Source organism: Aulonocara stuartgranti (genome assembly GCF_965226115.1).
Source record: "Aulonocara stuartgranti genome assembly, chromosome: 8".
In the NCBI taxonomy this organism is placed as follows: Eukaryota; Metazoa; Chordata; class Actinopteri; order Cichliformes; family Cichlidae; genus Aulonocara; species Aulonocara stuartgranti.
In genome coordinates, this window is record NC_138959.1 from 23,567,458 (window position 1) to 23,594,628 (window position 27,171).

Here is a 27,171-nt window from a genome sequence, read left to right on the forward strand (position 1 = left end):
AAATAACTATGCGTTTACTCTGATTTCGTCATGCATAACTAGCTGTGAAGGGTTTACGTACGCCTACATAAAGGCTACATACGAAAACTCCATTGAGCCCTTTTAGTCGTCTTTCAGCCCCAAAATGCTTTGCATATAGAGCCGTTAGATAACAGGGAGCAACAGCCTGTCGGAAGAAACAACATGACGGTCCAGCTATTGACACATGTTACAACCCGAGATGCATGACCAAAAGAAAATAAGCGTTGTGTGAAATGAGGAAGAGCAGAGACATTTACCGCCACGCTGAGCCTCAAACGACTGAATTGCTTTCTCCTCTAACACCCCATCTTTCCATCTCTGTTCTGTTTTATTCTGCTGAAAGGACCCATTTCTCCTGTCTCCACCGGGGAGTAATAACTCATCTATTTTACGTTAGACAGTCAATGCATGCCTGCAGAGTCTGTAACATAAGAAACCCCTGTTATGACTCTGTTAAGTCTCCCAATCTCTCTCACAAACACGCGCACACACACACAGGTTTTAACACATCCAACTAAAGACGCACAGCACACAGTCATGATAATGTACAGTGTTCATGCATACTGGAACAAATACAACATGAGACCAAGCCTTTGGGGACTCTTTAAAGTGACACTGAGCGGATGTCAGCCAGCTCAATCTTCTCTAGTGTTTGATCCAACCAGGCCTACACACACACACACACACACACACACACACACACACCTCATTCATATTCATCAAAGTCAACAGGACACGCTGGCGTGAGGCGTTCCCACTGGAGCGTACAGTTCTGGTGGTGCAGTACACGATTACAGGCTCTGCAATCTGGATATTGATTTACCAAAACTTGTATTACACATCAGTGGAGCGTGGTCTCGATGAACACGATGAGATGCGATGTCCAAACATGCAGCCAAAGCCGTGCAGGTACTACATCAATCGCAGGCATCGAAGCAAGTCTCTGAGGTTTCCTCTAAAGCTGCGTGTTTACTAGAAAGAAAATGTGTCGCTCTGTGCGCAGTGTGCCACTGTGGTTCACTGGCTGTACGTCCATGCGGAGACCAGAGAAGCCTAACACACACACGAACACACACACGAACACACAAACGCGTCTGCCTCTGAGGGAATAGACACCAGTGACCTGTGGTGAACGGCTCACTGCTCACACACTCCCTAATTTTTACCCTCCACTGCATCCTCTCCCCGGGAAAAGACTTAAAGAGGCAGACAGAATACTTTAACCCCACTTTAAATTCTCTGCAAACTTTTTGGCACGCGTCCAAAGAATAATGGGACTTTTACATTAGGGGAAAACAAAGCAAAAAAGTTAATTATGTCATATCATCCGGCCTAATTCCAGTTCAGACGGGCGTCACGAAATTGGCTTTCATTCGGCGTGACAGCCACAAAAGTGTGAAATGGACCAACGAATGGCAGCGGGAGAACTTGCGGCGGCTGGGAGTGGTGGGGTATGTGAGAAAATCAAATCAAAATATGGCTGAAATAAAAGTAGCGACCCGAGTCATACAGTATCCTTTGGCAAATTGAAACCAACTAATGGGCGTATCACAGCTTAAAAAACAGTCCTAACAGGGCCAACATTTCATTCATGTTTTGCATGCACTGCTGTTGCTCATTCTGTTCATTGCTACGCTGCTTTTGCCCTTCATTTTCCAGAGATCATTTGCCAATAGAAAGAGTGCTGGCTGTACTGTAAAGTCTTTGTCTTTTGATATTGCGTAGGTGGCAGGTAACGCTCTTCATCCTTCTATATTTATTCCAAACAAAGCACTGTGGCTGCTGCCAGATATGGAAAAGCCTTCACTTCCTGGGCACCAGACAGACCCTGTAAAGACTAACCAGACACAGACTGTTTATAACAGCTATTGTAAAAGCTTTGTACTTTAAACTCTCTCTATGGGATTGTTTATGATTAAGTAGCAATTAATTAGTCAAATGTAAACCTATTACACATATTCAAATGTACAGAATGTTGACCCTGCATGCACGTGTTCATGATAATACAGACGCCGTGCATGCATTAGCACAGCATTTTCATATGAATCCAAGCAGCGTCCTCCCGGGCTGAGGAATGACGGCAGTGGGGATGAACCTCTGATGGTTCCAATCCCTATAGACTCTGTTTGTGAAAAACTTTCCAACTTTAGAGCAGATGCAATGCTTAAAGACTGCCATACAAAGCAGTTTTCACCTTTCTGACTAATATGTAGGTGATTGATTTTCATAGCTATTGAAGATTAAAGATTATTTATTAAAGATTATTGAGGCTTAAAATTAATTGCATGGTGACCATGTCGTTAAAATACTCTGGGAATACCATGAATAAGAGGTCTCAATCACTAACTCACAAACTTACATTAAATCCGTTAAACCAAAAAAAACAAAACTGGACATACTTAGCTTGACGCAGCTACCTCTAAGCTAATGGCTCAGTCAAATGAAAAAAAAAAATAGGACAGATAACTCTGTGCATCTACAAAATAAAAATTGCTGCCTGCCTGTAAATTGTATTCCAGTGAAATAACATTTAGAGCTTAAGGAAATTGCACACTCACAACCACTTTGAATGCAAGAAGAAGGATAACAGGTTGCCTGATAGGAGGCAACCTTTCTGCAAACAGTTGCAGACTGACTGCGATCACTCTGGTTGTCAAAAGTTTGTAAATAAATGCTGCCTAACTAATAAATACAGACACATTCCCAACACGTATGAATGAGTCTTTGTAAATGAGCACAAGTCGAGGGCACTCAACTCAACTCAACTCAACTCAGCAGGCCATTTGTAAATATGTGTACAAAGGGTTGGTTTTTTGTACTGTTTTTATCAATAAATCTCAGCAACAAAGGACATACACCCATGTGTGTCGATTTCTCCCTAAGATGGCAAACTGAAACACTCCAAGTTGGTGACTTTTGGAGATTTATTTCCCTGGATGAGAATGCATCAAGATGAAACACAAAAGGAAGTTCACAGCTTTTCCCATCAAAGACTCGGTGCTGTTTCCTGCAGTATATTGCAAGTAAACCTGACAAGTTTGGGATCAAGTTTTGGGTGGCTTGCGACCTAAAATCCAAGTACATTTGCAATGTCTTCCCATATCTTGGCAAGGACCCCAATCGTCCCACTGGGGAGAGACTTTCTGAAAATGTAGTAATGAGGCTGATGGAACCATTCCTAGACAAGGGCAGAAATGTTACCACGGACAATTTTTTCACATCGCTTTCACTTGCGCAAAAACTTCTTAGACGGAAAACCACCATCCTCGGCACAGTCAACAAGATTCGCAGGGAAATTCCTCAATCCACTCAAACCCCCACTCCCCTCCCTCCAGAATTCCCAGGTAACAACCTAATATACATATGAATGACTAGCCAATTTAGCTTCCACTTGGCTGAAGCTAAAGCTTAGCTAAAAGCCTACCAGCCATTTGGCTGCTCTCCGGGTTTTAAAGGTAGAAAGGTAGAAGCCTGGCTTTGCAGGTGTTAACTGGCTGTATTCTGCTTATATTTCTATAGAACAGGAAATCTGCTGAGCACAAATGCAACAGTTGAATGTGAATTTCTCTTAAATGTGGATGTTTGTGACTATAAACAGCAACAAATATGTGATTTTTGACTAGATAACACAGTTAATTGCTGTATTATCAGAAAATGATTGCATGCAAGTGTCAACTTGACCCCATTCAACGCTGACTGGTATCAGACTGACTTTGTCTTATGGCAACATTGATGGCAGGATATCATTTGCAGTTGAAAAAAGGTAATAAATTGCATATTTGTTAGTACAGTATTCCAAGTACTGCAACATGTTAGAAATCACAAGAATATTGCATTATTACTGAAGCATTGTGAAGCTTGTTGGGACTCTGGTGAGTTCCATCTCTAGTGGCTACGTCCATCTTTTACATACAGTCTTTGCACAAATACTGCAAACATACTTTTCTTCACCGTAACAACAATTCAATGTTGTTACAGGAATAACAACATTAACAATAATAAAAATAAAACAGAGAAACCCCTCACAATCATATGACCCCATATGAGCAAGAAACCTCCAGCTGAACCAGGCTCAGGAAACAGAAGAAAGCAGTCCGACATATTTGTTTAACATCTGCATTGAAGGACAAAACGACTTCAAAAATGGCTTTTCAGTGTTACTGGAGGTCAAGGCAACACCATCCAGAGTTAGCATCTGGTTGGATGCCATATTTCTAAGATTTTTAGGGCCGAGAACAATAACCTAAATTTAGAGGCAGTAAATTAAGCTCTTTATGTTTTTAAAGACCTGGATTGTCTCCAATACAATTCTCAAACTATCCCTTTGTATATTTACTCTTTATTTATGTTTAATTAACACTACCAATGTCAACAGGTCTCCACTGGCTGGAAAGCGAAGTTCCTTTCTTAAAATCCTCATTCTAGATGTAAATAAATGTGATCAAACTGGTTTAATCTTTTCAACAGATGCTAACGTGCAAATAAAGTGTTTCTTTTTATAAATAAAGTGTTTTTTTAATAAATCCAAGCTGGGACCTCAGCTTTTTGTCTTCTGTCTGTTTCTCGTGCGTTTACCCATTCTTTTTCTCTTGGCAGTAACATCTGGATTGGATTCCTGTTGTTTGCGAACTACTGGCATTTCTCCTCCTCCTGCTCGGCAATCCACCACTAATTTCCATCTCCGTCATCTGTCTGCTTCTTATCTCTTTCTCCCACTGCCTCCTTCTGTGACACAAGGAAGTCCCACTGCCTCCCCCCATTGCTGTGATTATGTCTCCCAGTGCACCTCATAGTGTATGCAGCTACAGTGAGACAGCATGAGCGGGTAATGCTACGGTCCATTTATGCGTGTATTTGCTGTTTATGATATTTTTCATGTACCTGCTTATAATAACTTTCAACTTTGTTTATATGCCACCATGTGAGTCTATCTCTCAGATGTAATTCCCCTTTATGGGCACACTTAAACCCATAACACATTTTTTTGTCCTCTGAGTTTCAACATGGATTCAGTGTTTCATGAACCTCCCAGCCTAAACAGTGGCACCACACACCAGCTTAACAGCCCCCTGTGTGTGTGTGAACGCCTGTGTTACTTCTCACATTGCCTGAGAACAGGGATAAACACACGTGTCCGCCAGGCTCAGACAGACATCAGCGAGTACAGAAATCTGGATTGCGTGTTATCAATGCGTCAAGCGGGTGCCAACATTGCACGCCCTCTCATCACCCCCTGAACGGAGCCTTTATGCGTTAAGTGCACTTAATCACCAATGTTGAGTGCACTTAAAACACTCCCTAATGACTTGACATGGCTCACTCACAAATCCTCAAGTGTCAAAGCAGTTATTAGATACAATATTGCACCCAAGAGTGCAGTGCCGCAGCTCTTGACGAGTAATCAAGATGTGCAGAGGCATTCCTTTGCGTGATTCGAATACCAGTACCATGTGTTTGTGGACATGAACGCAGGCCTCTGTGTGTAAATACTCAGCAGAGCATCGTGTCAGGATGGGAGTCAAATTACTTTTAAAACAGACAAGACTGTTGAAAAGTAAGATACCAACTGACCTGTGAACAGGTGTGGCAAAGAAAAACTTTACCTTCGAGTGGTTTCCTTTGTTGCCAAGTTCCATAACTAGTAACTATGAAACAGTTTGTGGGGCATTTGTGGATGTAATGCTAACATCTGTTGTTGCTGACATAACACTGTCAAGGGTCCACATCTGTATGTGCTGAAGTAGTTGCTAAAATTAAATAAAGGAACACAAACACTATAACTATCCTTACTTTCTGAAGTGAGGACACAAAACTGAGGTACTTCCTGCTAACAGTTGCAAGACCTTAGACAACCTAATTCTAGCCAGAGACAATCTTAGTGCATTAATTTTATTTGTAGTGCCAGTTCACAGTAAGAGTCATCTTAAGGTGTTTATTTCAACCCAGCATATTTTCCATCGATGCAGATGATGGAGCTCATTGTCGTATGCTAACTTGCCAACACTGTTCACTTCCAATTTAGAGCTTCAGGAAAACAAGCAGTCAACCAAAACAGCAACTAATGGAACAAGTCTGAGCTGCCTCTACTCCTATGGTGCGATTTTTTTTTACATGACTTATTTTAAATATTGTTTTCAAGCATTAGCATAAACTAGCTAACTTTAGCAGTGTTGGCTTTGCTAGCTGTACTGAAGTTATTGTTCAGCAACAACTTGCCAGGTGACCTCATCAGCCAACACAGCCTATTGATCAACACCATGCTGGAGAGTAACAACATTAAATGCCTTTTTTGTTGTTAGCTTTAATCTCACCAGTCTTGGAGAATCAACTCGTAAAAGCTGATTTTAGCAAGTTTGATGCACCACCTCATAGTATGGTTTACCAAAGCAATTTTTAAAATCATGGTTGCCTGGATTGTTCTTATGCATAGACATGTAGATTTTAGAAGTAAGGAATCAACATGTTCAACTCTTTAGTCTGTCAGCCTCATCTTCTCTTCATCTTTCACTTCTGATTGGACAGTAAAAAGTAAAGTTTGACTCATGTCCTGCTATCACCTATATAATGGATTGCATGATTAGCTTGCACTGCAACTAACTACTGTTTCAGGTATTCATGTTCTTGTTAGCTGGCTGTACATGTACTGTAGGTCCCTAATGTATGTAGCAAAATGGGCATTCCAGGCAGCTAATTTGGGGTTTTTACTTTTCTGAATTATTAAAATTGGATCTGTCATGTCAGCATGATCAAAGAGCCATAACAGCAATATAAATGGTCAAATACCCAGACTAAATAAAACCACAATTATCAACCAAAACACTGACCAGATTTATCCCATTCTAAGCTAATATAAATAAAATTCAGTTCAATTGTTGTAAATTTCCAGGTGACACCTGAAACCACTGCACTAAAAGTTGAGGAAAGTTCAACTTTTGTACAGCTTTCTTGTGTTTGTCAGTGTGGAAGTACCGTGAGGATTTGGGATCCCAGCAGTCAGTCAAGCAGCGTGTCTTTTCTTCCTCGGATCTGCTGCGGAGCTCAGCACTTCTGTTATTGTTTCTTTTGTCTGTTCAGCTAAGGTGCCTTTCATGGCTAAAGCTTGCAACAAACTTTGGATTTATACTTCACTAAAGTCACTGCCAGCATTGTGAGCACATTACTTGTTTTGCAGGAGCGGATTTCTTGCAGGAAAAACCAATCAAGGTATGACAAACATAGACGAATTCCTACTGTGTATGTTTACCCTTCTGATGTTCACCTGTTCTTAGGCTGAAGTCACCATTTGAATGAGCTGAAATGATATCGACCAATGAAGCCCTTCCAAAAGAAGTTTTTTTTTTACTGCCCTTTACTATAAAAGGCAGCTTAACAGACAGGACAGGATCTACAGTGTACCTGAAACAAGTGCCATCAGTTCTGTGATAACACTTCCTTTCCACTCGTCTCCAAAATAAATCTTAGCCACTATGTATGCTAATTTTGCCTGTCACAAGTCCTGAATGCCATTATCACCGGGGTCAGGTGCTTTCATCACATGCACACACAAACGCCCGCAGATAGGCAGGCAGGCAGCCATACCTGCCGATGAAGGCCTTGTGTGGTGAGGACAATGGGATATGCTAACTGTAATCTGCCATTCAGCTGAGAGCCAGTCCTCACAGGTGGAGAGAGATAATATTGTAGAGAGATTTTTTTTCAGCTCAATCACCACATTTCATAGTAGCAAGAGTAACAGTGCACACAGACACACACGTAAAATGTGACATCTCCTCATCCTCCAGTCACATGCTAGGTGTGTGTGTGTATTTGATATCTACTCAGGGTTGTAACACAGTACATTGTTACATCGAAGCTTATTTTAATTCATAACATCAAACATTAAAGTTGACCTAATGCACGTTTCCTTTTATGTCATATGTATACATAACGTAACTTAGATATCCTAATATGGTCATCTCAGGCAAACGTCTCTGACTGTGTGGATAGAAGTCCCACCCACCTTCTATTCAAATCTTTTGTTTGTCAGGGGCAACCAATCAGTAGAAAGTTGGCTTAAAGGGAGGGGGAGAGCAGATTAGGCTGCTACGCCAAAGTCCAGTATGAGATAAATAAGGATTATTTGCTACCGTAGTAGAGGCCAAAAAAGTAAAAAATAAAATAAAGGAGTTGCAAATGTAACAAATTTAAAACCATTAAACGAGTAATTTATTCAACAAAACTTACAGCAATATAATGGTATGTATACAGTATGTATACTTCATTTTAAAAGACATAAATTCAATCTCTCAGTGAATGTCACGTGATTCCACCCAACTGTGTTAAGTCATTGAGTTAAGCTGCCAAAACACAGCATGTCATTGAAACTATTTGTGGCAGAGGCGTGGCCCCGGGCGCAGCTGCAGGGGAGGAGTGGAGCGGAAGGCTCAACAGGGCGGCGCTGCGAGGCCGGTAAGAACAGCTGATGTTGTTTATGGACTGATGATGGTCTCCCTCCGCTGTGTTTATAGTGAGACGAGGAGGAGCGGCCAGGGGAGAGATCAGCTGGGCTCGTGAGCTGTCAGACTGTGTGACTGAGTCAGCTGTCAAAACAACAACACTTGAATAAATGTGGAAGTTGGCTGTACCTACCTGTGTGTGCGTGTGTCTGTGCCTGGTGTATTCTACAAGTGGTGCCGAAACCCAGGATAGTGCCGGTGGGGAAATGTCCGACCCACAGGCCGCGCCACCCGCCCAGCCTCTGCAATTCTTGGTGCAGATGCTGGCGGAGATGGCGACGATGAGCCGGGATCAGGCGGCCGACCAGCGTGCCCACCTGGCCGCGCTGCAGGAGCAGACGGACCGGCAGACGCAAGTTCTGGAGCGGCTGGTCGGGGCCGCTGCCACGCCGAAGCCCTCGCCACTGTCGGTGGCGGTGCCCCGGATGGGGGACGGGGATGACCCACAGGTTTTTTTTGGAGACCTTCCGTGCCACGGCGGAGGCTTGCCAATGGCCGCGGGAGGAGTGGGCTCCGCGGCTGCTCCCCCTGCTGTCCGGGGAGGCACAAACAGCGGCCCTGAGTCTGCCTCCGGCGTCGAGGAGCAGCTTCGCGGACGTGAGCCGGGCGGTGGTGGACAGGCTAGGGCTCACCGCCGAAGACCACCGCCGGCGGTTCCGGGCCTGTCGGCTGGCTACAACGGACCGACCATTCGCCTGGGCCCGGCAGCTGCGCGACGCGGCGGTACGCTGGCTGCAACCGGGAACATCGGAGGGGGAGACGAAGCTGGTGGACAAGGTGGTGCTGGAGCAGTTCACGGAGGGATTGCCAGCGGAGACGGCGAGATGGGTCCGGTGCCACCGGCCCGCAAGCTTGGAGGTAGCGGTGACGCTGGCGGAGGACCACCTTGCCGCTGGAGCAGGGGAACCCGGGGACGCCGGACGGAGGCCGAACAAACAGGCCCCAGTGCCGGCCCCGAGGCGCCGTGTGCCGGCACCAGGGCAGGCAGAGCGGCTGCCGGCGCTGAGCCCCACTAACCCTTTCGCGGAGTTGGTGCCGTCCAGGGGAGCCGAGCCAAGCGGAGCCGCCCCCGAGCCACGGAGAGCAGCACAGACGCCGGGGCCGGAGTGTTGGAAGTGCGGGCAGCCGGGGCACCTGAGGAGGGATTGTCCGCTTATGGAAGTGGGGCAGGTGTTTCGTGTTGCTGGCGCCCCAGCACCCTCCCCCGGTCCAGGAGGGACATACAGTATTCCGGTAAGGACTCGAGGGGATATACGCCAGGCGTTGGTGGACACGGGCTGCACGCAGACCCTCGTACACCAAAGCTTGGTTCGCCCCGGGGCATTGCTGGAGGCAGAATGGGTGGAGGTGAGGTGTGTGCATGGTGACGTTCACAGGTATCCCATAGTGCCGCTGTTATTAAAGTATAAGGGCAAAACGCATAGAGTAACAGCGGCGGTTAGCCCGCGCCTGTCGCACCCCCTGATTCTGGGTACCAATTGGCCGGGGTTTCATCAGCTACTGGGGCAGTACGCGGGGGTGCGATCACGACCGGAAGCGGGGTGTAGCGTGTGCGCGGCGTTCAGCGGTGACGCGGGGTCGTCCGACACTGACTCCGGTGGGGAGGAGCCGGCGGGTCCCTCACGGGACGTCCCGCCGGCCCCGGAAGTGTCCCCCATGGGTGATTTCCCACGTGACGGCACCCTACGCTCAGCCTTTGACCAAGTGATGGCTATTGATGGTCACGTGGTGCGCCCTGAGGCCGCGCAGACCTACCCGCGTTTCGTCTTATTAAATGACCGATTATATCGAGTGAGTCGTGACACTCAGACAGAGGAAACACACACCCAGTTGTTGGTGCCGCAGGGCCGCCGGGAAACGCTTTTCCATGCGGCCCACTATAACCCCATGGCAGGGCATATGGGCTATGAGAAAACTCTGGAGCGAATAACGGCCCGATTTTATTGGCCGGGCATCCGAGCGGATGTGCGCCGCTGGTGCGCGTCCTGCCCGGACTGCCAACTTGTTAACCAGCCGGCCATACCGAAGGCGCCGCTGCGCCCTCTCCCCCTCATTAAGGTCCCGTTTGAGCGCATCGGCATGGACCTCATCGGGCCGTTTCACCGGAGTGCACGCGGCTACCGCTTTGTGTTAGTCCTGGTGGATTACGCAACGCGGTACCCGGAAGCAGTTCCGCTGCGCACCATCTCTGCAAAGAGTGTGGCGCAGGCACTGTTTCAGGTCATCTCCTGAGTCGGAATCCCGAAAGAGATACTGACTGACCAGGGCACGTCGTTTATGTCTCGTACACTGCGGGAACTGTACGAATTACTGGGCATTAAATCTATTCGGACCAGCGTCTACCACCCTCAGACTGACGGGCTGGTGGAGCGGCTGAATAAGACTTTAAAGTCCATGATTCGGAAGTTCATTAACGAGGATGAACGCAATTGGGATCACTGGCTAGACCCTCTGTTATTCGCAGTGCGGGAGGTGCCCCAGGCCTCCACGGGATTTTCTCCCTTTGAACTGCTGTTCGGCAGGAGGCCACGTGGGGTGCTCGACCTGATTAAAGAAAGCTGGGAGGACGGTCCGAGCCCCGCCAAAAATGAGATTCAGTACGTGTTGGACCTGAGAGCAAAACTCCACACTTTGGGGAGGTTGTCACGGGAGAATTTGCTCCAGGCTCAGCAGCGTCAGCAACGCCTGTATGACAGAGGGGCTATGCTCAGGAAATTTTCACCGGGAGATAAAGTGCTTGTGTTACTCCCTACTTCCAGCTCGAAGTTGCTCGCCAAGTGGCAAGGACCCTTTGTGGTCACACGGCGAGTCGGGGACGTGGACTATGAGGTCGCTCGGTCGGACAGGGGAGGAGCCACGCAGATTTATCACCTCAATCTCCTCAAACTGTGGCGAGAGGTTGAAACCGCTTCTCTGGTGAGCTTGGTGAAGGAGAGAGATGAGTTGGGGCCTGAGGTGCCAAATTCTATCATTCCCACCTCCCTCCCTTGTGATGACCATCTCACACAGGCCCAGAGAGCGGATGTTGTCGCGTTGCAACAGCGTTTTGCGGACGTGTTCTCCCCCCTGCCCGGCCGGACGTCCCTCATCGAGCACCATTTCGTGACGCAGCCCGGTGTGACGGTGCGTTCACGGCCCTACAGGCTCCCGGAGCATAAGCGAAAAATCGTGCAGAGGGAATTGGCGGAAATGCTGAGGATGGGAGTAATAGAAGAGTCGCACAGCGCCTGGTGTAGCCCCATCGTTCTGGTGGCGAAGAAGGATGGGTCTATACGGTTCTGTGTCGACTATCGCAGGGTGAACGAAGTGTCACGCTTTGATGCCTACCCCATGCCTCGGGTCGACGAGCTCCTGGACCGGTTAGGCACGGCCCGCTTTTTCACGACACTGGACTTAACCAAGGGCTATTGGCAGATTCCCTTGTCTGCCGAGGCCAGGGAGAAAACGGCCTTCTCCACTCCGTACGGTTTGTACCAGTTCGTGACACTTCCGTTTGGCCTGTTCGGGGCCCCGGCCACTTTCCAGCGTCTCATGGACCGGGTACTGCGTCCGCACGCAGCGTATGCTGCCGCCTACCTGGATGACGTGATCATCCACAGCGACACCTGGGCGGAGCATGTGCTGCGGGTGGCCGCGGTCCTGGAGTCCCTGAGGGGGGCGGGGCTCACGGCCAATCCGAAGAAGTGCGCAGTTGGACGGAGGGAGGTGCAGTATCTGGGGTACCACCTGGGGGGCGGGCAGGTGCGTCCACAGGTGGAGAAGACGGCGGCTATCGCATCCTGCCCGCGCCCCAGGACGAAAAAGGAGGTGAGACGGTTCTTGGGGTTGGCGGGTTACTATCGTCGCTTTGTGCCGGGGTTTGCGCAGCTAACCAGCCCCCTGACCGATCTCACTCGAAAGGGTGCCCCGGATCTGGTCCAGTGGACGGGGCCGTGCCAGGCGGCGTTTGTGCAGGTGAAAAAGGCTCTCTGTGGGGAGCCGCTGCTTCACACTCCTAACTTTTCCCTCCCTTTTGTTCTGCAGACTGACGCCTCGGACAGAGGGCTGGGAGCCGTTTTGTCCCAGCAGGTGAGGGGGGCCGACCGCCCTGTCCTATACATCAGCCGGAAGCTAGCAGAGCGCGAGCGCCGGTACAGCACCGTGGAGAAGGAGTGCCTGGCCATCCGGTGGGCGGTCGGCTCCCTGCGCTATTACCTCCTGGGACGCTCATTCACCCTCTGTTCGGACCACGCCCCGCTGCAGTGGCTCCACCGCATGAAGGATGCCAACGCCCGGATCACCCGGTGGTATCTGGCATTGCAGCCCTTTAAGTTCAAGGTGATCCATAGGCCGGGGGCGCAGATGGCAGTGGCCGATTTCCTCTCTCACTCGCGGGGGGGGGAGTTGGCTCGGCCGGACGGCTCCCCGGCCTCGAACGGGCGGTGGGGGTGTGTGGCGGAGGCGTGGCCCCGGGAGGAGTGGAGCGGAAGGCTCAACAGGGCGGCGCTGCGAGGCCGGTAAGAACAGCTGATGTTGTTTATGGACTGATGATGGTCTCCCTCCGCTGTGTTTATAGTGAGACGAGGAGGAGCGGCCAGGGGAGAGATCAGCTGGGCTCGTGAGCTGTCAGACTGTGTGACTGAGTCAGCTGTCAAAACAACAACACTTGAATAAATGTGGAAGTTGGCTGTACCTACCTGTGTGTGCGTGTGTCTGTGCCTGGTGTATTCTACACTATTATTTAGGGGTTAGCTAATACAATTGTGTGGAACCACTCGACATAATCTCTTTTAAGTGAATCCAAAAAAGGCTTTTTTGAGTGTACCCCTAGTCTTCCTCATCTTATTTGGTCTCCTGTTCATTGCCCATCTCTCGCTCATTACCTGTTCAGCAGAAACCTAATATCACTACAGACTACAGCTCAGAAACTCCAAAGTGTGACATGTGGGACTGCGATATTATAATATGAGAATCTGTTTTAAAGCATCTTTTGTCCGTTTCCAAATGAAATTCCCCCATATAGTACTTGTATCTCTGTTACTCACCTTCTTGCTCGTGATCTTATTAGCTTTCTGCATGCATCACATTCTCTACTGTAGCTGCTTCAGAGGAGATGATGGAGGGTTAAGTGTAGCTTTTAAAGAAGAATGTTATCCATTTTTCTTTTATGGTAAAAAAAAAGAGAGACAATTCTCAATGTTAAAGCTGCAGAGATTTTATCACTCATCTCTTAGTTTTCCACCCTGAGCTGGAAAGCTGACTGATGTACTCACAAAGATTTTATCTCCGGTCTGTTTACCACTGAAGATAATGTCTCAGAATGAGATAAAGCACAGAAAAACAAAGAACAAACACTTTTTTTATTGTCTTTTTCACAACAGAAACACACATAAGGATTATAGATTTATAGACATTTTAATTGATTTAATGATGTCATGATTATGTAGTTCATCCACCCTGTAACAGCAATAAAAGATAACAAAACCAAACTATGCATTTATAATAATACTACAACTTTTCTTGCAAGTGTGATGCCTTTAAGCTAAGTGGTAATATCAGTGTACACGTTCACAGTTACAGTGACACAAAGTAATAGGGTGGGGGGTGCTATGCATTTTAAGGAAAATCCATTTTCGTGTGTTTATTACTGTTTGCCTTTCAGCAAACAGAGAACAGACAGACATCTGCACTGACGCATATAAAGTAAATGTAAAGTAGCTTACAGACTGAGTACAACAAACTGATTCAGTGATGATGTAAGCTATCCTAGGCCTTTTCTCTTCTGCAATGTAAAAGATCAGATCGATTCAACGCTGCTCCCACAAATGCCACTGCTGCAAATATTATAGCATATAAGCAGCAAAACTGAAACTCTATAATGTGCTTGATACACAGAAAAAACCCAAAACAGTTCACGACTCAAGTGTCAGGGTATGCGGACTTTTGGTGAGCATAAAAATGTAGCAACAGTTATCGTGCTGCTGTTGTTCCCACTGATCTCACTGCAGTGAGGTCGACACAGTTGTTCTACACTGTTGTTCTTCACAACTGTGTTGTGTAGAACAACATCCAAGTTAATAAGACTACAGTGAATCACACTGATATATCCAATGATGTACATAATTAATGAAGCCACTGCTACTGTGGACCTCCACTTACAAACCCCCTTATTTTAGTTTATAGACAGCACAGATGAGAATACTGTGATAATGCAGCTATTAAAGTTTGCAAAAAATGTATAGGCTCGAGCCCATACTATCTTAAAGTGTAAAACAGATGAATGGATGATCCAAATAATGCTCATAAAGGAGAAGAAAAATGTAAGCTGTATTGAATACCAGTCTCAAAATGGTCCAAATAATGGCCTTTTATACTGTTTAGTCATGCAGCGATGACACTGCTAACAAATGAATTTAAAGTGACCTATGGATTTCCACTAAAACAAATTGTAAAAAAGGGCAACCTTTCAACAATCCCGGCAGATTGACGAGGGGGTCGTCCTTCTTCCAACCCCGCGGCTACACGACGGCCTGTGATCATTACGGTCGACATTAGCCGTGTCAGGATGAGTGCTCATTTAGAGACATCTCAGAGCAAAGTCTTGGCGATGGTCCCTCATTAGCCCTCATGCTATCTGTGTTAAGCACAGCCCTGATCTGAGAGCTAAGGCACTAATACTTGCAACTGTGGAACACAGATCCATTAACGTTAATGTGATAGGAAGCATTTAGCCTTTATAAAATACTAGATTTTAGACACAAATTTGCTGAATCCTGTTGCTTTAACAAGCACTGAAGTGACTCTAGAACTGAACTGAAACCTTTGGCAAAGTCTACTGACTGGGTAAAACTTGGAAAGGCACACACTTTTCATGAAGCTTACCGCCACTCTAACAGAGCTTCAGTAGTTCTCAGTTTTGAGAGCAGAACCTGCAGGAAGGGCAATCATCACAGCAGCATGCCATCAATCAGGCCTTTAAAGTAGAGCAGCTAGAGAGGCCACTGCATTTAAAAGAGTGCGAAAGTAAGAGGGAAAAGATTTTCTGCATTTCTAAAATATCTTGCAATGGTGATCTCATGTTTGATTGAGGGTTATTGGGGTAAGTTAAGGGCTTTAAATACATGACACTGTGTCAACTAGTAACACAACACAGTGTGTTTTAAAAATGGCTTTTTGAGAACTTTGGAAATGTGGAGTACAGTAGTGTGTAAAAGTCTTGAGTCATCTTCCATTTCTTTAGGTTTTGGTGAGAAGCCTCTTTATTCTTCAGCCTAAACTCTGATAGGCAAGGCTTCTTGTCATTTCCTTGATTAGTCTTCAGGAAAAGTTCTCCAGGCTTCTTTAAGCTTGGATGACGGTTGCCTTTTGTTCCATTCTCTATTAAGATGATCGCACACAGCTTCAATGACACTCCAGGCTTTAGGGAGGCCAGACCATGACTCATAATTGTGCATCCAGGTTCACCTTTACTGCATACCTTAATGCATGCTTTGACTGCTTTTAATGCATTGGCTCTGTGTTTGGGATCATTGTCAGAATGGTAAATGGACTGATTCTTATACAGCACTCAAAGTGCTTTATACAACATTCACCCATTCATACCATTCACAAGAGCACTTTCTTCAATGCTTTTCAGTGTTAGCTAGGCGCTAACACTTACACACATTCATACTCTGATGGATGCATCGGAGAGCAACTTGGAGTTAGTATCTTGTCAGGGATACTTGGCATGCAGACTGGGGGAGCCAGGGATCAAACTACTAACCTTCCAATCACTAACCTGCCTCCTGAGCTAGAAGAATGAATGTGTTGCCAATCAACATGGTGGATCGAAATCTGATTATACTTTCATGTGTTCATTATTCCATCAGTTTTGAAAATATCCCAAATACCACTCTCTTAAATTCAGTGACAGAGGATCCACCGTGTTTTACAAATGGCTGTAGACACTCACTGTTGTACTCCTCTTCTGATCTACTCACACATCACACATGTTGATGATTTGATGATCATAAAACCTAATTTTTAGTCCAGTTCTTTAGTAATTTGGCACACCTAATTTTCCTTTGTTATCTTTCCTTAAGGAGGAAGGGCTGATTGAAAGTCAGGAGGTTGTGTGACATCTTTGCAAGATTTTTCTTATTCTGCTTCTTAAGAACATAACTTTCAGATACTATTCATCTGCTATAGATAGTTTTCAAAGCCACCACTTCTATCTTCTACTTGTCTAGTGTGCCCACATTTGTTAAGGAGACACTGTACACCATGCTGAGCTTTTGGCTAATATCTGTTTAAAGCCCTGCGTCAGATTGGCGACCTGTCCAGGATGTACCCCGGTCTCGCCCTATGGTAGCTGGGACCGCGACCCTGATAAGGTCAAGTGGAAGAAAATGGATGGAGTTCTTTTATTTTTATTTTTTATTTTTCATTTTGTATTAATGCAGATTAATGCAACTACAGAAATGAGTCAAATGAAGTGTTTTTATGAAAGGCTGCTGGTAACAAATTGCCTAAAGATGCAATTCAAAACTGTTTTTTTACAGTTTTCTGTTATGTGTGGATACAACACTGGTTCATCCACTGTTGTATGCTCGAATGATTTATAGATTAGATTTATAAATTAATGAACAACCAAGAGACAAAACAACAAAATACTCTGAAGACAGTCAGGAACACAGATTGGACTGAAAATGATTGAAAAAGCAAACAATGTTGAAAGAAAAACATCAGCAAGCCTGAAGAACTACAGCTCCTTTCATTACTTTCAACTTCTTTTAAAAGAAAGTCTGTCTCCTTGGAAGCGAAATATAATGAACGAGGGGAGATTTTGCACGGTATCCATATTGAAACTACAGCCAGGTTTTATATTTAAACAAATGTTTTGCCAATAACAAATGTTAAAAGCGTCAATTTTGTGACTTCAAGCTTGTCATCACACACAGCCAAAGAGGGAAAGCATAGCTGGGGAACACATTAGCCCAGGGAGACAAAGTAGAATTCCTGATGTAAAATGAAGTAATTACAGTTGGTTTATTTATGATGGCAGCTTATCCATCTCAGTCAATGTGTGCATTTATGTTTTTGCTACTGGGTTTTGTTATCTCTGTCTGTGGGCCTGATTGCAGTAACAAAGTTATGGCCATACTTTTATCATCAGTCTGATAAAATCGCTCATTTATTATACACTAACACTTAACACAGAGAGTGACCAGTGTTACAGTTTGTTGAACCAGCTGAATAAAGCCAACAATATCAACTTGTAGCTGCCTGCTAAAGCTTGTGTTTGGCTATGGAGACGGTATAAAAACTGTTGGGGGGAAAAAAATGCATTTAAAGAGGTTACAAAGTCAAACTGAGCCCTGAGCGCGAAAACAGAAGGAAGAGGAACGAGAAGAGGCCGACAAAACTGGAGAGTGAGGACGTCTGAGACGGTGCGGCAAAGACAGCTGAGCAGTGTGGGTCGTGTGCTTTTATGATCGCTTACAATGACGGGGAGATTGAAATGGAGGAAGCGAGGAATTAATAAGAATGCGTTTAGCCTCTCGGCCGTACATTCGTCTACGCTTCGGAGAGGAGAGCCGCTGAATTAAATCTCATCTCATGTCGGCGAGCAGAAGAGATGCAGGGAGTGGATGGGCTGCCCTGGCAACAGCACCCTCACAAAGCTCTGCTCCGTGTCCCCCCCCCCACAACCGTCTCAACATATCCTGTTCTCCATATTCACCTGTCACATCATCACCTCTTCCTCATATGTCCTTTCTTCTTTTTTCTTTTGCATTTGCATTTTTATTTCTCTGATTTCCTGTCCTTTTCCTTCTCCTGCTTCCTCTACCTTCATTCTTCGAATTCACCCCTACTTTCTTTCACCAAATTTCCCATTTTTCTTTGTAACTCTTTTCTCACCTCTGCTCTTCTTTTCCCCCTTTTCCTCTCACTTCTGTCTAATCTTTCCCTTTTCTCTTCTCTCCTTTCTTGACCTCCTTTTATTCCATATTCTCTATTTTAACATCTTCTCTTCCTCCCTGCTTTTATCCCCTTGCTTTTCCGTCGTCTCCTCTCCACTTTCTTTTTTTTGCTCTTCGTTTCGTTTCCTTTCTTCTCTGCTGTTTTTCTTTGTTACCTCACCTTTCTTATTTTCCTACTTCTATTATCCTTTCTCTTCAGTACTTTTCCTTTCCCTAATTTAATATCTTGTCCTTCCTCCTTTTCCTTGCTTCACATTTTCTTATTCCTTTACCTTCCTTTTCTTCCCTGCATTCTTTTGTCCTGTTTCTGTGATTTCTTTTAATCGTGCCTTTTTCCTTTTTCCATAAATGTCCTCTTCTTGCTCATTTCCCTTTTTTTCTTTCCCTGCCCCTAACCTTAATTTATTTGCTTTCCCTTTTCCTCCCTTTTATTTCCCTACTATCTTTACCTTTCCAACACTCCAGATCAGCACATGCGTTACCCACTAAGCCGACTTTAACATCTGAGACTATACACGAAGTAGATTTCTCATATTGGAATGAAACTGCTGAATTTCAGAGTCAGTGGACAAGAAAATAAGATGACTTAGTTCTGATTCAATCTATTTGGAAACACTTTGCAAGCACATTATCTCCTCACTGCAGAAGATGAACAATGCCAGATAACGCGGATCCATTCTGCTGCACCTCACTCCGCTTGTTTCCCTCAGCACAGAAAACAAAGTGTTTTCTAGGCTTCTGCTTTTCACAGTGCGAACAGCGGCACTCCTCCATTAGTGTTTACTGGGTTAAAGCAGGTCTGTAAATTAATGGAAACGCCTCCACATAATATTGTTGTTTATCTTACATCTCAGATAATGTAAATGGGGGGAGCTGCAGAGACCAGATATGCTGGAAAGCAGCAGCTCGTTCCGGGATTCTTTTAAATGCGTTGTTTTTTAGACATTTTTAGAATTTATCTCAGTGTTTCAGTGTTCCTGCTCCCTGTCAGCTGCTATAGTTCTGTTTAAATAATGGTTGTGTTGCCTCATGATCTGCCACGCAAACAGGGATTTGCGCAGCATTAACGTCTGATGTTTTCTTCCCACACTCTGCATTAGTTGTCCTTATTTACTTGCTATAGAGTGTGTGGATGCTGTCCCTGAAATACCTGTTTAATACTTTCCAGTTACACTGCTTGGTTTTGTCTTCATAAAGGAAACATGGAGGATAAATGAGCGCCAGTAAAGGAAGTGTCTTGCTGCCATGCATATGTATGTTCCTTCTTTCACTTGGACATCTGGCAAAGAGTTCTTGGACAATTGTTAAACCACAGTTCACTTAAAAGCCTGCATTGCAAATGGGTGGTGTGGATTGTAAAGAGTGTTGGAAATTGCCAGGCAGTGAGTAAAGTCGCCCATGTGGATAGCATTAAGGCTTACAGTTAGGGCTGTGGCTGCTTTGATTGACGGTTGTGCTGACACTGGCTACTGTAGCTGATAGCTGGCTGCTAAGCTTCACCTGTGGTAAAGCTGACCTTCAGACGCAGACCACCCAAGAAGTCTGTGCTCCATTTTTTGGGGTGAAATTCTAGTATTTTCTTAACCTGGACCAGACTTATACTGGTACCATTACGTGATGAGCAAGTTAATCTGATAGACAGGCTAAAACATATAGTTACCTGCAAATTAGCTATTTTTTGTGTGTTGGAGCCTGGTTTCACTTCCAGTTGTGGCATTGATACTCAGTTATTAGAAAATAATAACATCCCACAGATCAGTTATGCCATCAACACATCCTTTCTTTCTTCTCATCTCTGTGTTATGTTCATGGTGCAGATGTAAATAAAGGTTCAGTTGCAGTACTCAGCTACTAGCTGAACTGAGCTACAAAAGAGGAGTGTGCATAAAAGGAATACGGTTTTTAAGTGGGTGGTAATTTCAAATGCAACTTTTCAAACAGCTTAACAAATCTCACCAAACACACAAACCATTTTTGCAGTTCCTCACAAAATCTGTCTGCTAGCTAATGTCAAGCTGACAGTGTTTCCCGGAGCGAGGAAAAAAAGCTCAGCGTACAACACCCAGTAATGGAGAAAGATGTAAGAAAGACAAAGCAGGAGAGGGAGATGTCAGGATATTTTTAAAGGTAAGGACTGCTCTGCAAATGAAATTTTATGAAGTGGAAATTTGAATTTTAGAGTTTGTCAAGCAGATATTGGACAATGCACCACTACACCCCATCTTCCACGTTAACAACTGGTTGTTTTACACAGTCTAAAATCCGAAGGTGATTGGAGGGTGAGGGTTTGTGTAGGCTGAGAGAGCTGAAATAGTATAAATGTGTGTATTTGTTTTATTCTACATGAAAAGTCTGAGAAACAAGGGCTTCAGACATCATTTCAAACCCTGTGAACATAATCATTGCCACATTTGGATAAGATTGTTGACCTGAGGAGTTATCACCTAAAGCTAAAACTAGCTAGCACGGTCAACAACATGCATTCATAATTCCTTGTAAAATTTAACACTAAATTTAGTAATTAAACATTGTATTAAATACTGGGGGTTTTTTGGTTTTTTTTTAAGGTAACCTTTTTATAATTTCTTTCTTAAAAAATTAGCTAGTACAAAATCATTCGAGAACCTTTGGAGAAATATGTAAACAGAAACGAGCTGATTAAATCATTAACTTTTTACCTTCAGATTATTAAAAAACTTAATTACTTCAAAACCTGCTTAATAAAATATGAATGATAAATGAATGAAATCAACCAAACGATATAAGACATGATTAAAAATTAAAAGCTCAGTGCAGGTTAACTGACAGATAATGTTAGCTTAGCTCTGGTAACTGGTACAACTGGTTTTGGCCTCCCTCTACCGGTGTCAACTCATAAAATTGAGTTTAAGATATATTAAAAACTAATTAATTAATTTTGTATTAAGTACAGGATATCATTCTTCCCACGTAACCCAACTCATGTAAACACACTGAACCCACAATATATAAAAGCAAATACAAATTTAAACATGACAACTACTGACTCTTAGTAAGCCGTTGTTGTGCAAGTTCAATCACACACATATATAGGAACTCTGATGTCCTGGAAGTGAAGCACAATTACAACTTACACAGTTCATACATATCATATTGAGCCAGGAACAGCGTTACCTGTAAGATCTTGCACCTCTCCGAGTCACAGTTGATGTCTTCACAGGGATGAAACATGCCCAGTGTCACACAGTTCAGCAGGATCACCAGCATGGACGCTCGCTCGAACCATGTGCAGAACAGTAGTTAAGGAATATAACACAGAGAGATGACAGCAGCTTACAGTGACAATCGGCAGAAAAATGTGCATTTCTCAAGGCTTTCTCCAGTGACCTCATTATCCCAGCCTCATCTGACAAAGTGATGCATGTTTATCTCTTTATATCAAAAGCTGTTTCTGAAAGGAGAACAAGCCAAGAAGGAAAAATTGGGAAATAGGAAAGCTTGCTTGTAACTGTACAGAGTGGCAGTCACTGCTCTCATTTCTCTTAACCAAAGATCCGTTAGGAAGGCATGTTGGAAATTGTTCAGGGTGTTAGCGAGGGAGATGGATAGGCACTTTAGATGAGATCGTCTGAGGCGGAACAAAAGACGACAAAGGCAGATGCTGGAAGACTGGAAAGCTGACTAAAAGGAGGATGAAGTCTACAGTTAGTGAACGTGGCGACATCTTGATGCATAGCGCATGAATTTTATTGACTGTGGGGTCGAAGTGGGCAGACCTAATGTGGTTAGGCTAAATGCCAGCTAGAGCAATGTGACACCAATCAATGATGAGACTAAACACAGATTAGGGTAATACTGTTTCAATAAGTACACACACACACACAACCACACCGCATTTTTACTGAATACATGCAAGCAAACACACACCACTCGTATTATAGATGGCACTACACCTGCAGGCAGCACCCTGCATCCAGTCTGGCTAACAATGTTAGACAGAAAGATAACAGTTTGTCATATGTGTGTGTGTCCAAGTGTGAGCATTTCACACATGTGAATAGAAGGAGTGGTGTGTAAAAGTGTGCATGCAGGCCGTGAGGACAAATGACTTGTCTGTCTTTTATCGCATTAGTCGCCACTTGCTCGTTCATCCCACTGACCCATTATGAAGCTGGGTCAGCATGACCTGTCAACACAGAAAAGCAAGAGCAGGATGGATGAAAATGGTGAAACAGAGAATTTTAAACAACCCTCTGTTGTGCTAGTCCAAATAAGCCTCCGCTGGCTTGATTGCTTTACACGAAGTAGAAAAGAATCTCAAACGTCTCAGCTAAGCAGTCTTGAATTCGTTCATCTGGGCTGTGGCTCAGGTGGTAGCAGAAGTTTGTTGGATCAATCCTGGGCTCCTACAGTCCATGTGCTCAGGGATCGTTGGTCACGGTACTGAACCCAAAGTTACCCCCAATGCATCTGTTAGATGATGAGTACGTGTGTGGATGTTCCTGATTTCCTTTTTTTTTTGTCACTCTTAAATGTTTCAGATACATAAAAATAAGAAATCAGGAATTTGACTGCGTCCATTAATTGACACTAAGTATTACCTGTGCTACGCAGAAGCATTCAAGAATACAACAATCTTTGGTAGTTCCAAACAGTTCTTAACAGGAGTATTGATTGATGTAGGCTGGATATTTAAGTCTGTGTCCAAAGGAAGCCTCAGTAGCATCACTTGGATAATGATTGTTGCATCTGGAAGGCTGTGCCTGATTATGTCACACACTGGAGAATGCAGAGAAAGTTCTGAGTCCAAAGGGATGCAATTAAAAAGATCAGTCAGTACATGGAGCGGGATCATTAAGCAGGAAACAAAAGCTCAGCCACGAGGGCCTCTACTTTGAGAAGAGTGGCACTAAAAGTTTTAAAGAGTGCAAACTGGAATCGACACTATGGCAGCGCCAGCATGTCTTTGCAGTTAAGGAAGAAGAAGGCGGGGCTAATTAAAAATAATGAGCTCTACGGGCTTGTTTGTTTAAGCAACTGATATTAGCAGTCTTCACCAGCGCAAACCATTATCGCTAGGTTTCTCCATACATCCTCATAAAGCTCCTTCAAGCTCCAGACAAAACTAGCTAGAAATTTTATTATCTCGTTGGCCAACAAATTACCATTATATATAAACGTTATGGAGAGAGGAGAATAGGAAAATATTTTGTTGTACAGCAGGTTTAAATGTAAATTGCATTAGTAACCTACGAAGAAAAAATACCTGCAGTGGGCAAATGCTTTAGTGAAGCAAGTGACCAATTTCACCTGGTGACAGCCAGCAACCGCTCGCCAACCAGTTGTGTATTACACATCATGTCCCACAACTGGAGATTACCAGCAGGTTGCAGACTGGTCTCTAGAGCCTGACGCCTAACTAATGACTGGAAAGAAAAAACAAACAAACAAAATGAGTGAACTAAATTTGAAACATGATTTAAAATTAACATAAAAAAAAAATAAACCTAGACTCACTTCTTAATATCTACTCAGGCCAACCAAGGCTTGATTGTTATACTACTGGACTATTTCAAACTGCACTTCCTGGAAAGCATGTGCAGGGTTAGGAATCCCTGAACATCTCTGCAGGTTCTCCTGTGCTGTCAGGAAGCTTTTTATCAGCTAACTGTTTAATAAATAGTTATTTTATTTAATGGGTCCATTTTATCTGTGTTGCCCTTAACCATACACTAGCCCGCTAAATTTCAAGTCATCAAAACTTTGAGAAGTCCACGAATAAACAGAAACGAATCATTATAAGCTAATTTGTTAAAGTAGGGGTATCGAACTCAACACACTGATGAAACTTGGTTTTCCTTCCAGCTCAAATACAGGCAAATTTGGTCCTATTTGTGCAAAAATAATATAGCAAACTGATAATAAATTAATTTCCAGAAACCTTTGAAACAAAATAATAATGCTTCTGCATATGACAGGGAATGGTTAAAGATGCGTTTTAAATATATCTATTAATAATGTGTGCTAATTAGCTTCTTCCAAATTTAGAAAACCAAACATTGCTTTTCCAGTACAAGTTTAATCTACACCTGTAGAATACGCTGCTGCCTGTGCTCTAATTAAATCAGAAGTTGTCCTCATTAAGGAAATGTGTATATACTAGATAGGTCAGCAAGAAAACATTCATAAAGGAAGCAAATGTACTCTGCCAAAGGACATAAAACAGGGAACTGTATGCACTTTGCATGAATCTATAGTACAGTACGAAGAAAGGCAGGTCTACATGCATCTCTGCAGAATCAATATGTGATAATCAACCTCTCCCTGGTCCTGCCCTTTTCCCTCTCAGCCTCCTACGCTTTCACCAGAAATGATCTCTTCTGCAATAATATGAAGATCTGTCAAATTAGTGAGTTCTGACAGGCCACTTATTTTTGAAGCTCTGTGAGCCATCTTCAGTTGGGATGTGAAGAGTATGATTTATATTAAACACTTACATGGTGTAAAAAACAGAAAATTTTAAAATTTACACATGAACCTTTGGGAGCAAGGAATAAGAACTAAGAGCAAGAACAACTAGCAATGCTTTTGTAGGCCCAGGCTGAAGATTAATACCCAGACAGATACCCAAGACCTTAGGCAATCTGATGTTCCCCTTTGCTGGTTGGTAGCTACACTAGCTACAAATCAATGGATGGATATTTTTATAGATCCTTAGTGGCTCACACTATAGGTGGTTCAATGGAGACTTTATATTATCTGTTATTTAGCAAGGCTGCCATTTTGCTGCAGTTTTAAATCAATACAGAGGAAGGTTGAGGTTTGGAGAGTTAGAGCTGGTTACATAGTTAAACCCTTCAAACACCCTGTCTCAATCAAATAGCATTGTTCGTTCCAGTTGGTAGCAGCTTCGATTGTTCACCTTAAACAGTTATTTCCCCTGTTATGTTACCGAATTTCAGGGATTCACTGTCGATCTCTTTATGTGTATATGCCGATATGAAACCAACAAGCATAAATGGACATTTAAAAGAAGGTACTCGAAAAAACATGTATAATAATTTTTAAAAAAAAAACAATGCAAGCTTGTATTTTGTGTTTTTATTAAACAACTTAGTTGGGGCTTCTGCAATGTTTAATGGTTCTCTTAACTAGTGAAAGGAGACAGTGCCAGTAATAAATAAATAAGTAGTTCTGCTAAGACACACTCTGTGCTACATGGTCTACAACTGTGTAACAGACAACCTTAGTTAGCATCCCCAATTAGCAGCTTTTCCTCTGGAGTTAGACAGGAAAAACAGGCTAGCTCCCACTGGCTAGTCTGCTGACTAAGCCTCTGGGGGCGTATAATGGATATTCACTGAAAGACACAGAACACCTGTTCTGTGAGTTTGTGTCTGAGTGTTTAGTGGTTTGTTTGTAGCTAGCCTTGGTCTGCTACAGCCAGCAGCTTTTGGTGTCTGACAGTAGCTAATGTTAGCAAGCGCCGAATAAATGCTTCAGGCACTGCTACTGCTAGCCTATATACGCTATATATTATAATTGCTTATTATCCTCTGATTACAACTTGCTCCAACAGAGTACACACTTAATTTTATAGACTATAAGTCAAATTGTCACTGTAAAATATATAGAAAAGTCTTTAAATGTATGTGCTTTGTCCTCCTTTAAAGGACAAAGGATTATAAATATAATAATTTTATAGTTAATAACAACTCAAAATTCAGGGAAACCTTTTGAAAGGTGAAGATGTAAAGGGCAGGTTTTACTGATGCATACAAAATATTGTTTACTAGAGGTCTTACAAGAGGATGAGGTGGATTTATAACAGGGAGGCATAAAGAAAAGGCAGAGGAGGGGGTTTATGTAGTGAGACAGAGACAAAGCAAAACATTAAATATGAATAATCTGACTAATGCAATCAATAACTCTTCCTCTTCTGCCCTTGTTCTCTTCCTCTGACTCTCCAGCTGCTGGGCTATAATTAAACAATAAGGGCAGAAAGTTTGCAATGTACTGCCTTTATTGTGAAACCACACACACACACACCTTCATGGTGTCAGCATATAAACAAGCGGTGACACCCTGAGGGATGGATTCAATTAGAGGAAAGATACACGGGGATATGCTCTGTCAAAACTCTGAAAGCAAGGAGCACACATGCGCTACACCACAGGCACACACATGAAAACACACAACAACAGTTTTATATGAGAGGCAACATAATCAAACTCATCAGCACCAAGTATTCTGCTCTCTTGGGTTCTTCGATGCCTTTCTTCTTTCTTACACATGCAAACACAGCGTGCATGCTCCCCCCTTTCCCTCTTTAGTTAAGTTCTTCTTGACTAGTGGAGAAAAAAAAACAATATGCAAGCGTTGTGTCTTCCCCTGTCTCGCTACATCACTCAGCTGACTCTGTGCCCTAATAATCTCACGCAGAAATCAATGCATGTACATATGAACTTTACATCTGTGTGTGTATGTTAGCAGAAATAAGTTAGAAAAATTCAAAAAGAGAGCAAAGTTTGTTGCAAAAGAAAGAGAAGAAAAAGTTTCTACCCTTCTCATCAAGTTCTTTCCACCTGTTATTTCTTTCATGAGAGTAGGGAAATGAATCCTCAGCAGGATGAGATAAGGTGCACACATGCACTCTGAGAGCGATCGATATAGACGAGACTCTCTGAATAGATATTTTTCATTGTGTTTACTTTAACTCAAACAAGACGTGG

General features: G+C 43.8%; 2 protein-coding genes across 5 annotated transcripts in view; one reads left to right on the plus strand and one right to left on the minus strand.

The window, feature by feature from the left end:
- Positions 1–21,721, minus strand: part of cacna1g (calcium channel, voltage-dependent, T type, alpha 1G subunit) — a 214,964-nt gene extending 193,243 nt beyond the window's left edge. For 3 of the 4 annotated variants that reach the window (XM_082543655.1, XM_082543657.1, XM_082543654.1), the window contains exon 1: positions 21,614–21,720. In XM_082543655.1, the coding sequence (XP_082399781.1) occupies positions 21,614–21,706 (93 nt within the window). In that variant the 5' untranslated portion in view covers positions 21,707–21,720. Of the gene's footprint in view, positions 1–21,613 lie in introns of all 4 variants that reach the window. The other variant, XM_082543656.1, reaches the window with a different exon arrangement.
- LOC309713043 (uncharacterized protein) lies at positions 10,400–12,200 on the plus strand (the record flags this gene model as incomplete). The annotated part of the gene is made up of 1 exon (XM_082544383.1): positions 10,400–12,200. A coding segment is annotated over exon 1 (1,407 nt), but the record flags the coding sequence as incomplete, so codon positions are not given.
- Positions 21,722–27,171: the final 5,450 nt, after the last annotated feature.